The 15,649-nt window shown below is 58.1% G+C and overlaps 1 protein-coding gene across 1 annotated transcript; it reads left to right on the plus strand.

Annotated features, from left to right (window-relative positions):
* Positions 1-1,879: 1,879 nt before the first annotated feature.
* Positions 1,880-13,961, plus strand: STAT2 (signal transducer and activator of transcription 2). Its single transcript, XM_058822082.1, has 23 exons — positions 1,880-2,094; positions 2,210-2,341; positions 3,804-3,954; positions 4,029-4,127; positions 4,209-4,301; positions 4,379-4,457; positions 4,562-4,647; positions 4,729-4,877; positions 4,951-5,109; positions 7,608-7,760; positions 8,338-8,358; positions 8,650-8,743; positions 8,851-8,907; positions 8,983-9,066; positions 9,149-9,247; positions 10,002-10,137; positions 10,227-10,276; positions 10,744-10,832; positions 10,902-11,038; positions 11,985-12,173; positions 12,258-12,315; positions 12,435-13,366; positions 13,737-13,961. The coding sequence occupies exons 2-23, from the start codon at positions 2,211-2,213 to the stop codon at positions 13,862-13,864; spliced, it is 3,174 nt and encodes a 1,057-aa protein (XP_058678065.1). The 5' UTR covers positions 1,880-2,094; position 2,210; the 3' UTR covers positions 13,865-13,961.
* Positions 13,962-15,649: the final 1,688 nt, after the last annotated feature.

Genomic DNA, 15,649 nt, shown 5'->3' on the forward strand with positions numbered 1-15,649 from the left:
ATGCGGGGTCACCCTGCCCTGGGGCGGCCGGAGCTTGGCCATGTGGTGGCTTGAGGCACGTGGTGGCAGCTGGGCTGGGCTTGTCCCTGTCGCTACAGCCCCAGCCCTGTCCCCATCCCAGTGGCCACACTGCCTTGTCCTGTCTCTATGGCCCTTTCCCCTGTCCCTCTCCCCATGGCCCTGTCCCCGTCCCCATCCCTGCAGTTTTTCCCTGTCTCCCTGACTCTGTACCACTGTCCCCACAGCTTGTCACTGTCCCCACAGTTGTCCCCATGCTTTGTTCCCATCCCCATGGCCTGTCCCCATTGCTCATCTTGCTGTCCCAATGGCCTGTCCCTGTCCCCATAGCTCTGATCCCAGGGCTCTATTCCTGCTCCCATAACCTGTCCCTAAAGCTCTGTCCTTGTCCCCATGGCTCTGTCCGCGTCCCCAGGCTGTCTCTGTCCCCAGGCTGTCCCCATCCCCCTGACTCTGTCCCCATGATCTGCTGCTGTCACTGTCCTCCTATCCCCATGGCCTGTCCCGGTCCCCAGGCTGTCCCCATCCCCCTGGCTCTGTCGCTGTCTCTCTGTCGCTCTCTGTCCCCCTGGCTCTGTCCCTGTCCCAATGGCCTGTCCCGGTCCCCTCCGTCTCTGCCCCTGTCCCCATGGCTCTGTTCCTGTCCTTACGCCCTGCCCCTGTCCCCATGGCCTGTCCCTGTCCCCCCGCCCATCCCGGTCCCGCCGCCATTCCCTCCCCCGTTCACCGCTGGCCGCGCCGATGGCCACGCCCCCACAAAAATCCCGCCCAATGGCCACGCCCCCGTCAGTGACGCAAAACTGGGGAAATGAACAAACCCTCCCCAAGCCGGCGGTTACGGGGGCGTGGCCAGCCCGCCTTCCTGCTCCGGTGACGCCTGAGGTGGGTCGGGGGTCCTGGGGGGCACCGGGGCGGGACGTGGGCCGTTCTGGAGCCCGGGGAGAGGGGCACAGGCAGGGGACCCCAGCTGGGGCGCGCAGAGCGACCCTTGGAGGGCGGTGCCGCTGGGGGGTGGGGGGGCGTTCGGGGGCACCCACCCCACTGGGGATGGGGTTCAGTGCCCTGGGGGGGTTCAATGGGAGTCCGGTCTAGGGGGGCGTCTGAGGAGGGGTCTGGGGGCTCTCGTGTGGGCGTTCTGTGCGTGTGCCCCCCGCTCAGGGTAGGGAAATCCCCCTGGGCTCACCCCCTGCTCCCACCGCAGGACGCGGCTGCCGGTCCGCGACCACCGCAGCGGGAGCGAGGGGACCCCCGGGAGCTGCCGGCAAAGCAGAGGGACCCTCGGGACCACCCAGGAACCGAGCAGAGGGACCCCCGGGAGCAGCCAGGACCGAGCAGGAGCACAGGGACCCCCGGGAGCAGCCGGGATTAATTAAGTAGGAGCAGAGGGACCCCCGGGACCACCCAGGAACCGAGCAGGAGCTCAGGGACCCCCGGGAGCAGCCAGGACCGAGCAGGAGCACAGGGACCCCCGGGAGCACCCAGAGCCGAACAGGAGCAGAGGGACTCCCGAGAGGAGCCAGGACAGAGCAGGAGCCGAGAGACCCCCGGGAGCAGCCGGGATTAATTAAGTAGGAGCAGAGGGACCCCCGAGAGCAGAGGGACCCCTGGGACCGAGCAGGAGCAGAGGAACCCCCGGGACCACCCAGGAACCGAGCAGGAGCTCAGGGACCCCCAGAAGCAACCAGGACCGAGCAGGAGCGAGGGGACACCCGGGACCACCCAGAACCACAGCAGAGGGACCCCCGAGATCGAGCAGGGGCAGAGGAACCTCCGAGAGCAGAGGGACCCCTGGGACCGAAGAGGAGTGAGGGGACCCCCGGGACCACCCAGAACCACAGCAGAGGGAAGCAGAGGGACCCCCGAGATCGAGCAGGGGCAGAGGAACCTCCGAGAGCAGAGGGACCCCTGGGACCGAAGAGGAGTGAGGGGACCCCCGGGACCACCCACAACCAGAGCAGAAGGACCCCTGGGACCGAGCAGGAGCAGAGGGGACCGCCAGGGACCACCCAGAGTCGAACAGGAGCAGAGGAACCCCCGGGAGCAGCGGTTCCCCCGTGCCGCCGGTGCTGCGGGCAGGTACGTGGGATGCAGATGTTCCCAGCTGTGACACGCGGCTGTTTCTCACCCTCCGGTCCCTCCGTGACCCCGGGGGGTTCTCGGGACGCCCCTGACCCTCTGTGTCCCCCCCCAGCATGGCGCAGTGGCAGGAGGTGCAGGGCTTGGCCAACACTTACCTGGAGCAGGTGGACCAGCTGTACGCGGGCTCGGCGCTGCCCATGGCCGTGCGCCAGTCCCTGGCGGCCTGGATCGAGAGCCAGAACTGGTACCGGGGGGAAAAACGGGGCTGGGGGCGGTACCGGGGCTGGGGGTGGCACCGGGAGGGACCGGGGCTGGGGGTGGCACCGGGAGGGCGTGGCAGTGTTTGAGGGTGGCCAGGATGAGGGAAAGGGTGAAAATCTTGAGTTCATGTTTGAGAAGGCTGATATATTATATTATATTATATTATATTATATTATATTATATTATATTATATTATATTATATTATATTATATTATATTATATTATATTATATTATATTATATTATATTAATTATATTTATTATATTATATTATGTCATATTATATTATGTCATATTATATTATGTCATATTATATCCTATCCTATCATATCCTATCATATTATATCCTATCATATCATATCATATTATATTATATTATCCATACTCTATAGCTAATATAATATAATATAATATAAATATAATATAATATGATATAATATAACAGGATATAATATGATATACTATAATATATATTATTTGCTATATAGTATAGCATTTTAAATATTATTTAATCTAATATGATATGATACAATATGATATGATATCATATGATATTATATAATTACTTGCTAAAACTGTAAAAAACTATACTATACTAAATATATAATATAATGCTATACTAAAAGAATAGAAGAAAGGGTTTAATCAGAAAGCTAGAAAGGAATGAATAATAAACTGATTTTCCAGTTTCAGAAGGCTTATATATAATATCTATCACATCTCATATCATATATATAATATATAATATATCATATATTATATGAAAATAATATATAATATACTTTATATAATAGATATTATTTGCTATATAGATGACCATTTGCTATACTAAAACTATACTAAAAGAATAGAAGAAAGGGTTTAATCAGAAAGCTAGAAAGGAATGAATAATAAACTGACTTTCCTGTTTCAGAAGGCTTATATTATATTATATTGCGTTATATTACATTATATTACATTACATTATCTGTATACTATAGCGTTATATATTATTTGCTATATAGTATAGCATTTTTAATATAATATAATTACTAAAACTGTAAAAACTATACTATACTGAAAATATAATATCATATAATACTATACTAAAAGAGTAGAAGAAAGGATTTAATCAGAAAGCTAGAAAGGAATGAATAATAAACTGACTTTCCAGTTTCAGAAGGCTTATATTATATTATATTATATTATATTATATTATATTATAATTTCCCAGGGTCAGGGGCGTTAAAAAATCCCAGCAAAAGGATTTTTATAAAGTATCAAAGTGGTCAGGGGGGTGAAAAAACCCTGGCAAAGGGACTTTTATGAAACAAAAAACGGATTTTTATAAAATAAAAAAGGGATTTTTTAATATAAAAAAGGGATTTTTATTAAAAAAAAGGGATTTTTATAAGATACCCCGGTGGGAGCGGGGCACGGGTGAGGCTGAGCCCGCGATCCCGCAGGCGCCAGGCGGCGGAGCCGCTCTGCTCGCACGCCCGCATCCTGTTCCACTCCTTACTGGTCTTACTGGGAGAGCGCGTGGGCAGCCTGGGCTCGGACCGCGAGGATCTCACGCTGAAGCACAACCTCCGCAAGGCCCACCGCGAGCTCCAGGTGGGCTTCGGGGCAGGGGGAGGGCGGTGGGGAGGGGTCTCCGTGCCGCCCTCACCCCCCCGAGCGCTCCCCAGGCTGAGTTCCAGGAGAAGCCGGAGAGATTCGCCAACCTGGTGGCCAACCTGCTGCAGGAGGAGCGGCGGATCCTGCGCCTCGGGCAGGCCGGGGAGCAGGTAGGGAAGGGCTCTGTGACCCCCCCAGCCCATCCCGGGGGTCCCCCGGCCGCGCCCCCCACCCCATTTCTCTCTCCTTAGGAGGGGTCGGTCCCTGCGCCCAGCCCAGCTTTGGAGGGCGGGAGAGAGCAGCAGATCCAGCGGCGTTTGGCTGAGTTCCACACAGCCCTGCAGGTAACCCCCCGACCCCTGAGACTCCCGAGACCCCCTCCGAGCCCCCCGACCCCTCCTCACCCACCCTGTGCCCGCAGGAAGCCGAACGAGCCTTCAGGCAGCTGGAGGATTTGCAGGATGCTTTCGATTTCTGCTTCAAGGTGCATTACCGGCCAGGTGAGCCCCACACTGGGAAAATGGGGGGGTGGGCACTGCCCTGTGAGCCCCCCAAAACCCTGAGCGAGTCTCCCAAAACCCTGAGTGAACCCCCCTGCCCTCAGGTGAGGAGAAGAACCGGGACCCCGCGTACCTGCAGGAGCTCCAATCCCTCCAAGCCAAACTGCAGAACCTGGACCGGCAGCGGCGGGTGAGGAGGGGGAGATCGGGGTGGATTTTGGGGAGTCCTACCCACCTTGGGCACCCCATTCACAGCCAGATCTCCCCTCAGGAGGTGCTGGCGCAGATGCAGCAGCTTTTGGGGCGCAGTGAGACCCTGCAGGAGCTGCTACAGCAGGAATTGGGGGGCTGGAGGGTGCGGCAGCAGCGCCTGTGCTTGGGGGCCTCTGCCGACACCAACCTGCGCCCGCTGGAGACCTGGTAGGATTTGGGGGGCTTTGAGGGGCTTGGGGGGCTTCAGGCGGACCCCTCTGAGCTCCCTGAACCCCTGCAGGTTCACGGAGCTGGGGCAGGGGTTGTTCCAGCTGCGGCAGCTGCTGCGGGCGCTGGGGGACCTGCGACAGAAGGTGACCTACGCCAGGGACCCGCTGGTGGCAGAGACGCCCCTGCTGGAGCAGAGGCTGCAGGAGCAGCTCACACACCTGCTCAAGAGGTGGGCTGGGCCAGGAGGGCTGCAGGGTGGAGAGCAGGGGAAGGTTCTTCTCCCCAGAGGGTGGTGGAGAGCTGGGGAAGCTCTCCAGGGAATGGTGGCCAAGGGTGACAGAGATCCAGGAGTGTTTGGACAACAATGGGGTGGGATTTTGGGGTGTTTGTGCAGGGTCTGGATGATCCTTGCAGCTCTGGATGATTCAGGAGGTCTCCAGGGAATGGTGGCCAAGGGTGGCAGAGATCTGGGAGTGTTTGGACAAAGCTCCCGTGCACGTTTTGGGGTGTTTGTGCAGGGTCTGGAGTGGGATCAATGATCCTGATGGGTCCCTTGCAATTCTGGATGATTCAGGAGGTCTCCAGATGGGGCTGGGCCAGGAGGGCTGCAGGGTGGAGAGCAGGGGAAGGTTCTTCTCCCCAGAGGGTGGTGGAGAGCTGGGGAAGCTCTCCAGGGAATGGTGACCAAGGGTGAAGAGATCTGAGAGTGTTTGGACAACAATGGGGTGGGATTTTGAGGTGTTTGTGGAGAATCTGGATGATCCTCATGGGTCCCTTCCAGCTCTGGATGACTCAAGAGGTCTCCAGGGAATGGTGACCAAGGGTGACAGAGATCTGACAGTGTTTGGACAACAACGGGGTGGGATTTTGGGGTCCCTTGCATCTCTGGGTATTCTGTAATTCAGGAGGTCAGGGAGGTTTTGGGCAATGCTCTGGGATTTGTGGTCTGTGCTGGGCTGGACTTTGATCCTGATGGGTCCCTTCCAGCTCTGGGTGTTTGGACATCACTCAAATGTTGAAATTTAGGACTGGGCAGGATCTGAGGTCAAATTTAGGACTGGGCAGGTTTTGGGATTGTCCTGTGCCAAACCAGGAGTTGGACTCGATAATTCTGATGGGTCCCTTCCATCTCTGGATATTCCATAGCTCAAGAGGTGTTTGGACACCACTCAAACATTGAAATTTAGGACTGGGGGCACTTTTGGGGCTGTCCTGTGCCAAGAGTTGGACTTTTGATGGGTCCCTTCCATCTCTGGGTGTTTGGACATCACTGAAACGTTGGGATTAAGGACTGGGCAGGTTTTGGGGTTGTCTTCTGCTAAACTAGGAGTTGGAGAAGATCTTGATGGGTCACTTCCATCTCTGGATTTTCCATAGCTCAGGGTGTGTTTGGACACCACTCAAATGATGAAATTTAGGACTCGAGAGGTTTTGAGGTTGTCCTGTGCCAGGCCAGGAGTTGGATTTCTGATGGGGTTTCGTCATGATGGACTTCCATCTCTGGGTGCTTGGACATCGCTCAGACATTGGGATTTAGGACAGGGCAGTTTTTGGGGTTGTCCTGAGCCAGGCCAGAAGCTGGAGATCGTCCTGATGGGTCCTTTCCATCTTTGGGTGTTTGGACACCACTCAAACATTGGAATTTAGGACATGACAGATTTTGGGGTTGTCCTCTGCCAGGAGTTTGACTCCTGACGGGTCCCTTCCATCTCTGTGTACTTGGACACCACTCAAACATTGAGATTTAAGACAGGACAGATTTTGGGGTTGTCCCATGCCCCCACCAGCAGTTAAACCTGCATGGCTTCCCTCCCACCTGGGATATTCCAGGATTTTCGGAAATGGGGCAGCCCGGGGAGGGGCAGGGGGGTCTCGGGGAAGGATGGGGGGTCTCAGGGCAGCCCGGGGAGGACAGGGGGGTCTCGGGGAAGGATGGGGAGGACAGGGGGGTCTCGGGGAAGGATGGGGGGTCTCAGAGCAGCCTGGGGAAGGATGGGGGGTCTCAGGTCAGTCTGGGGAGGACGGGGGGGTCTCGGGGAGGACTGGGGGGGTCTCAGGGCAGCCCGGGGAGGACAGGGGGGTCTTGGGGAGGACTGGGGGGTCTCTGGGCAGCCTGGGGAGGACAGGGGGGTCTCGGGGAAGGATGGGGGGTCTCAAGGCAGCCCGGGGAGGACAGGGGAGTCTCGGGGAGGACTGGGGGGTTTCGGGGCAGCCTGGGGAGGACAGGGGGGTCTCGGGGAAGGATGAGGGGTCTCAGGGCGTCTCGGGGAGGACTGGGGGGTCTTGGGGCAGGCTGGGGAGGACAGGGGGGTCTCGGGGAAGGATGGGGAGGACAGGGGGGTCTCGGGGAAGGATGGGGGGGTCTTGGGGAAGGCTGGGGAGGACAGGGGGGTCTTGGGGAAGTATGGGGGGTCTCAGGGCAGGCTGGGGAGGGCAGGGGGGTCTCGGGGAAGGATGGGGAGGACAGGGGGGTCTCGGGGAAGGATGGGGTGTCTCAGGGCAGCCTGGGGAGGACTGGGGGGTCTCGGGGAGGACTGGGGGGTCTCAGGGCAGCCCGGGGAGGGGCAGGGGGGTCTCGGGGAAGGATTGGGGATCTCAGGGCAGCCCGGGGAGGACAGGGGGGTCTCGGGGAAGGATGGGGGGTCTCAGGGCAGCCCGGGGAGGACAGGGGGGGTCTCGGGGAAGGATGAGGGGTCTCAGGCAGCCCTGACCCCCCGTTTTCCCCAGCGCCTTCGTGGTGGAGCAGCAGCCCAGCACCCCCAATGCCGGGAAGCGGCCCCTGGTGCTCCGAACCGCCGGGAAGTTCTCGACCCGCGCCCGCCTCCTGGTGAGGCTGCACGACCGCAACCACCGCATGGAGGCGCGGATCCACATCGACAGGTGGGGCCGGGAAACCTCACGGGCTCCAAGGGGTTGTTAAATAAATTAAGTTGTTTAGGTTGTTAAAGTAAATTATTTCATTTATTAAAGTAAATAATAATAAAATAATATATAATTATAATATATATATTAATAAATAATTATAATTTAATATATTAAATTATGCAATTCATTCAATTAAATAATAATTATGTATAATTATATTATTTAATTTATTCAATTAAATAATAATTATAAATATATTATTTGTTATATTAAAATGTTAATTTACTAAATTAAATAATAATTATAAATAGCTGTATTATTTAATTTATTAAATAAATTAATATCTATAAAGAATAATATTATTTAATTGATTCAAATTTTAATTTATTAAATTACATATTTTAATTTGTTAAAATAAATAATAATCAGAAATAATTATATTATTTGATTTATTCAATTTTTAATTCATTAAATGATGTAAAAATTATATAGAATAAACTAAGAATTTAGATATAAATATAAATATAATGTCATTTAGATATTACAATATTATGTGTGTCCCACAGCCCTGACCCTCTCTTATCTCTTGCAGGAACCCTCCCAACATCAAAGGGTGAGAGCTGGGACAGCGCTGGAGGGGCTGCGACCCCACCCCGGGGGTCCCGACCCCCATTTGCCCTCCTGGGGGTCCCAACCCTCATTTGCCCTCTTGGGGGTCCCAACCCCCCCCCATTTGCCCCTTTCAGGGTTCCCGATCCCCCATTTGCCCTCCTGGGGGTCCTGACCCCCCCATTGGCCCTCCCTGGGGGTCCCGACCCCCATTTGCCCTCTTGGGGGTCCCGACCCCCCCATTTGCCCTCCCGGGGGTCCCGACCCCCTCCCAGCTGCCGCCTGTGCCCCGCAGGTTCCGCCGGTTCAACATCCTGACATCGAGCAGCAAAACGCTCCTGGCCGGGGACAGTCCCCAGGAGGGGCTGATCTGCGACTTCCAGTACCTCGTAGGGACCCCCCCGAACCCCCCCGGACCCCCAAATCCCCCCCTCAGGGTGGGGGGCACAGTGAGGACCCCCCCCCCTGCCCCGGGCTGACTCTGCCGTCCCCACAGACGCTGAAGGAGCAGAAGGACAGCAGGGCTGGCAAGGGCAAAGGTGCCAGCGGCGAGGTGGGCACGGGATGGGGCTGGGGGGGCCCTGGGGGGGCCAGGTCGGGTGGTGACAGCGGTGTCACCTCCCCGCAGGGTCCCCTGGTTGTGACAGAGGAGCTGCACCTCATCACCTTCACGCTGGCCTACGCCTACTGCGGGCTGGAGCTGGAGCTGGAGGTGAGGGTTGGGGGCTTGGGGGGGTTTGGGGACAGCCAGGGGGGGCTGGGGACAGCCAGCCTGAGCTCTGTCACCTCCCCAGGCCACCACGCTGCCCTTTGTCATCATCTCCAACAACAACCAGTTCTCCAGCGCCTGGGCCTCCATCCTCTGGTTCAACATGCTCAGCTCTGACCCCAAGGCGAGCGGAACCCCCTGGCCTGTGCCACCCCTGCTCTGTCTGTGCCACCCCTGCCCCTGTGCCACCCCTGTCCCTGTGTCCCCTGTGCTGCTCCCTGTCCCCTCCCTAGCCCTGTCCCCATCCTGGTTGTCCCCTGTGCCCTGTCCCCAAATCTGGGCCTGGTCCCTGCCCCATCCCAGGTGTAGATTTCTGTCCCCTCCCCTGCCTCATGTCCTTGTCCTTGGTCCTTGTGCCATCCTTTGCTTTGGTGCCTGTCCTTGGTCCCTGTCCCCTGCCCTGGTGTCTGTCCCCCTCCCTTGAACCCCATCCTTTGCCAGTTATCCCCATCTCCTGGTCCCTGTCCTGTCCCTTGGTCCCTGTCCCCTGCCCTGGTGCATGTCCCCATCCCCTGCCCTTGTCCCTGTCCTCTGCCGTGTATCTGTGGTCCCTGTCTTGTCCCCATCCCCTGGACACCCCCCCTGCCATTTGTCCCCATCCCTTGGTCCCTGTCCTGTCCCTTAATCCCTGTCCCATCCCCTGCGCTTGTCCTTGTCCCCATCCCTTGTCCCCGTCCCTTGTCCCATCCCTGTCCTCTGCTCCTGTGCCGTGTCCCCCTTCCCTATGTCCCCCTCCTGTCCTCTGCCCATGTCCTTGTCCCCTCCATGTCCCCATCCCCTCCTGGTGTCCCCATCCCCTGTCCCCATGTCCCCCTCCCCTCCCGCTGTCCCCAGCCTCGCTAACCCCGTGTCCCCCTGTGTCCCCTCCGTGTCCCCAGGCCCAGCAGTTCTTCTCGTCCCCCCCTCCAGCCCCGTGGCCCCGGCTGGCCGAGGTGCTGAGCTGGCAGTTCCAGAGCGTGGCCGAGCGGGGCCTGAGCCGGGACAACCTCCTGATGCTGGCCAAGAAACTCCTGGGTAAGGCCGGGGACAGCAGGGGACACTGTGGGACATGGGGGGACACGGTGGGATATGGCTGTCCCCCCTTACTCTGCTCTCACCCCAAGGGTCGAAGCCGTCACCGGACAGCACAGTGGCCTGGCACAAGTTCTCAAAGGTCAGTAGGGCCTGTCCCCTCTGTCCCCATGGCCCTGTCCCCTCTGTCCCTCCATGTCCCCATGGCCGTGTCCCCTCCATGTCCCTGTGTCCCTCCATGTCCCCCCCACCACCATGTCCCCTCGTCCCTCCATGTCCCACCGTCCCTGTTTCTCCCCCTGTCCCCATGTCCCTCCATGTTCCCCCATCCCTCCATGTCCCCTCCATGTCCTCATGTCCCTTCATGTTCTCCATGTCCCTTCATGTCCCCCCTGTTCGTCCCTGTCCTCCCTTTCCCTCCATGTCCCCCTCTCCCTCCGTGTCCTCCTCTCCATGTCCCTCCACATCCCCCTGTCCCTCCACATCCCTTCCTGTCCCCTCTATCCCTATGTCCCCACCATCCCTCCATGTCCCCCACCCCTCCATGTCCTCCCCATGTCCCTCCATGTCCCCCACCCCTCCATGTCCCCCCCATGTCCCCTCCCTCAGGATGGAGCCTCCGGTTTCTCCTTCTGGGCCTGGCTGGACGGGATCCTGGGGCTGCTGCAGGAGCACCTCAAGCAGCTCTGGAAGAACGGGTAGGGACAGGGCTGGGGAGGGGTCTGGGGGTTCTGGGGGTCCACAGGGGCTGACGGTGCCTCCCCCAGACTCATCCTGGGCTTCGTGAGCCGCAAGCAGGAGGAGAAGCTGCTCAAGTCCAAGAGGACGGGGACGTTCCTGCTGCGCTTCAGCGAGAGCGTCCTGGGTGGTGTCACCTTCACCTGGGTGGAGCACCACGAGACAGGTGAGGGAACCCTCCAGAACCACCCAGAACCCCCCAGGAACCCCCCAGGACCCCTCAGAACCCCCCAGGAACCCTCTGGAGCAGTGGAAGCCTCTGGAGAGATGGGATTTTCCAAGTCCATGGTGAGGTTTATCACGCCTGATAAACCTTTGTCCTGAGCAAATTTTGGTTCCAAACGGGGCAAATTTAGTTTGAAACCTGGAGATTCCAAAGTTCCTGGAGGTCCAGATCCTTTGAGAAGGTTGGTACCCTACCAAGGCAAAGAAAATAAACCTTCCTTCCTTAAATTTAGCAAGCAAGAGATTCAGATTTAGGTTAGAAATGGATGAGAATGGTGAAGCTGAATTCAGATTTAGGTTAAAAATGGATGAGAATGGTGAACCTGATTTAGGTTAAAAATAGGCAAGAATGGTGAAGCTGAATTCAGATTTAGATTAAAAATGGATGAGAATGGTCAGCATCAATTCAGGTTTAGATTCAAAATGGATGAGAATGGTGAAGTTGAATTCAGATTTAGGTTAGAAATTAATGAAAATGGGGAACCTGAATTCAGATTTAGATAAAAATGGATGAGAAGGTGAAGCTGAATTGAGATTTAGGTTAAAAATGGATGAGAATGGGGAACCTGAATTCGAATTTAGGATAATGATCTACGAGAATGGTGAAGCTGAATTGAGATTTAGATTAAAAATGGACAAGAATGATGAAGCTGAATTCAAAATTAGGTAAAAAATGGATGAGAATGGTGAAGCTGAATTCAGATTTAGGTTAGAAATTAATGACAATGGTGAAGCTGAATTGAGATTTAGGTTAAAAATTGACAAGAATGGTGGAGCTGAATTCAGATTCAGGTTAGAAATGGCTAAGAATGAATTCCCATCCCCAGCCCAGCTTTCTGTGGGCCACAGGGATGACGGTGCCATCCCCCACTGTCTCCCCTTTGCAGAGTCCCCCACTTTCCACGCCGTGGAGCCCTACACAGCCTCGGAGCTGGTGTCGCTGGCCCTGCCCGACATCATCCGTGACTACCACATGAGCCTGGAGGAGAAGAATCCAGAAAATCCCCTCAAGTTCCTGTACCCCAACACCCCCCGGGACGAGGCCTTCGGGCCCTACTACAGCCAGAGGCTGGAGGGTACGGCCTGGCACGGGCTGGCACGGCCTGGCACGGCCTGGGGCTGAGCCAGGGCACCCCCCTGATGCCTCTGTTTGTCCCCAGGGAACCTGAGCGAGTCCCAGAAATACCTGAACCGGCGCCTCATCCGCGTGTCCTCCAGGTGAGGGGATGTGGGGGACGCCTCTGTGGGGCTGTGGGATAGCCTGACCCCAACCCCAATCCCAATCCCCTGACCCCAATCCCTGACCCCAACCCCAACCCCTCTGTCTGTCCGTCCAGGCCGCCCAACCGGCGTCAGACCGAGGAGGAGCTGCAGGCGGCCACCGAGAACCTGGAGACGCTGCAGCTGCAGCCCCGAGGGCAGGGGACACCCGGGAACCTGGGGACACCTCAGGGGGTGCCCACGAGCCCAGGGACACTGCAGATGGTGGTCACAAGCCCAGGGACTCTGCAGGTCACCCCTGAGAATTTGGGGATACCTCAGACTCTGCAGATGGTGGCCATGAGCCCAGAGATGCCACAGGTCACCCCTGGGAACCTGGGGACGCTTCAAGGGGTGGCCACGAGCCCAGGGACAGTTCAGATGGTGGCCACGAGCCCAGGGACTGTGCAGACGGTGGCCATGAGCCCAGGGACACTACAGGTCACCCCTGAGAATTTGGGGACACTTCAAGGTGTGACCATGAGTCCAGGGACAGCACAGGTCACCCCTGGGAACCTGGGGACATTTCAAGGGGTGGCCACAAGCCCAGGGACTTTACAGGTGTCAGCTACAAGTCCAGGGACACTACAGATCACACCTGGGAACCTGGGGACACCACAGGTGGGGACCCTGCAGCCCCCAGGCTTGGGGACACTACAACCACAGCCCCAAAGGCTGGAGCCACCACAGGTGACACCAGGAGTCCCCAACCTCCAGGGGACACTGCAGGTGGCACCAGGAGCTGTGCAGGTGCTGCCTGGGGGGCTGCAGGTGCTGCAGGTGGCCTCAGGGGACTTGGGGACATCGCAGGGGACAGCGGAGCAGGGGACACTGCCAGCAGAGCTGAGGGACCTGGAGCTGCTGCCAGGGGGACAGGACATTCAGGAGCTGCTGCAGGGGCTGCAGCCACCCTTGGGGACGTTGGGGACACTGGGAGCGGCCGAGCTGATGCCGGACGTGGTGGCGACCTTGGAGGAGAGCCTGGAGCAGAGCTTCCAGCTGAGCCCTGGTGAGTATTGGGGCTGGGGGGGGGACAGAGGTGTCCCCTGGGCACTGAGGTGTCCCCTGAGCCCTGTCCTGTCCCCCTGGGCATTGTCCCCTGGGCAGAGAGGTGTCCCCCTGAGCCCTGTCCTGTCCCCCTGGGCACTGCCCTGTCCCCACTGCCCTGTCCCCCTGGCACTCAGCTGTCCTTGTCCCTGCCCTGTCCCCACTGAGCTGTCCCCTGTCCCTGCCCTGTCCCCCCTGGCACTCAGCTGTCCCTGTCCCCGCCATGTCTCCCTGGCACTCATCTGTCCCCAAACCCTGCCCTGTCCCCTGTCCCCACCGTGTCCCCCCCAGCACTCAGCTGTCCCCTGTCCCCTGTCCCTGTCCCCCCGCAGGCAGCGCGGCTCTCCTGGCCCAGCACGATCCGTTCCTGCCTCAGCCCGAGGACTCGGCCCTGCCCGCGGTGCCCTCGCTGTTCACCGACCTCCCCCCGCTGCACATCGACGCCAGCGACTTCCAGTGACCCCTCCCCTCCCAGAGACCCCTTCCAGTGACCCCTCCCCGATCCCCTCCTTTCCAGGGACCCCTCCCCGATCCCCTCCTTTCCAGGGACCCCTCCCCGATCCCCTCCTTTCCAGGGACCCCTCCCCTCCCAGAGACCCCTTCCAGGGACCCCTCCCCGATCCCCTCCTTTCCAGGGACCCCTCCCCTCCTGGGGACCCCTCTCTGGTCCCTTCCCTTCCGGGGACCCCTCCCCAACCCTTTCCATTCCAGGGATCCCTCCCCAGCCCCTTCCAGGGACCCCTCCCCGGTCCCTTTCATTCCAGGGACCCCTCCCCAGTCCTTTCCCTCTTGAGGACCCCTCCCCGGTCCCCTCCTTTCCAGTGACCCCTCCCCTCCCGGGAACCCCTTCCCTCCCAGGGACCCCTCTCCAGCCCCTTTCGTTCCAGGGACCCCTCGCCGGTCCCTTCTCTTCCAGAGACCCCTCCCCAGCCCCTTCCAGTGACCCTTCCCCGGTCTCTTCGTTTCCAGGGACCCCTCCCCAGCCCCTTCCCTTCCAGGGACCCCTCCCCTGCCTCTTCCCTCCTGGGGACCCCTCCTTGGTCCCTTTCCCTTCCAGGAACCCCTTCTGGAGACCCCTCCTCAGTCCCTGCCGAGGACTCCTCCCCACTCCCTTCCCTCCCAGGGACCCCTCCTCAGTCTCTTCCAGGGACCCCTCCCCTGCCCCTTCCATTCCGGGGACCCCTCCTCAGCCCCTTCTCTTGCGTGGACCCCTCTCCAGTCCCTTTCGTTACAGGGACCCCTCCCCAGTCCCTTCCCTCCTGGGGACCCCTCCTCAGCCCCTTCTCTTGCGGGGACCCCTCCCGGGGACCCCTTCCCCCCTCCCTGGTCCCTTCTTTTTTAGGGACCCATCCCTTCCTTTCCGGGGACCCCTCCTCAGTCCCTGCCGAGGACTCCTCCCCACTCCCTTCCCTCCCAGGGACCCCTCCCCAGTCTCTTCCAGGGACCCCTCCCCTGCCCCTTCCGTTCCGGGGACCCCTCTCCGGTTTCTTCCCTCTCGGGGACCCCTCCCCACACCCCTCTCTGTAAATTAACCCCTTCCCACCCCTTTATCTGTAAATTAACCCCTTCCCTCCCACACTGGCCGCTCTCTGCTCTCCTTGGGAGCTTTATTAGAAACGGAGAAATACCCGAGATAAATAAAGGAACGGCTCCAATCATAAATAACCGCGGGAGGAGGGCAATAAATAATGGGGGGGGGGGGGGCGATGTCCGGGGTTGGGGGGGCGATAAATAAGGAGGGGGCAGTATCTGGGGTGGGGGGCGATAAATAATGGGGGGTGGGGGTGATGTCAGTGGTGGGGGGCGATAAATAAGAGGGGGTGGGGGCGATAAATAAGGGGAGGGGTGTCCGGGGGGGTGGGCGGTGTCCGGAATTAGGGGATGGGGGTGTCCTGGGTGGGTGGGCGGTATCCGGGGGTGATGGGCGATAAATAAGCGGGAGGGACGATAAATAAGGGGGTGGGGTCGGTGTTCGGGGGATTGGGAGGTGCCCGGGGATGGGGGACGGTAAATAAGGGAGGAGGCGATAAATAAGGGGGGACGGTGATAAATGAGGGGGCGGGAGCTATAAATAAGTGGGAGGGGGCCATAAATTAGGGAGGGGTGATAAATAAGGGGAGTGGGCGATATCCGGGGGTGGGGTCGGTATCTGGGGGGTCTCAGCGCGCCCCGTGGTTGAAGATCAGGAGGGGGTCGTTATCCGGGGATCGGTGTCGGTGTCCGAGGATCGGTGTCGGTGTCCGGG

This window comes from Ammospiza caudacuta, chromosome 31 (genome assembly GCF_027887145.1).
Source record: "Ammospiza caudacuta isolate bAmmCau1 chromosome 31, bAmmCau1.pri, whole genome shotgun sequence".
In the NCBI taxonomy this organism is placed as follows: domain Eukaryota; kingdom Metazoa; phylum Chordata; class Aves; order Passeriformes; family Passerellidae; genus Ammospiza; species Ammospiza caudacuta.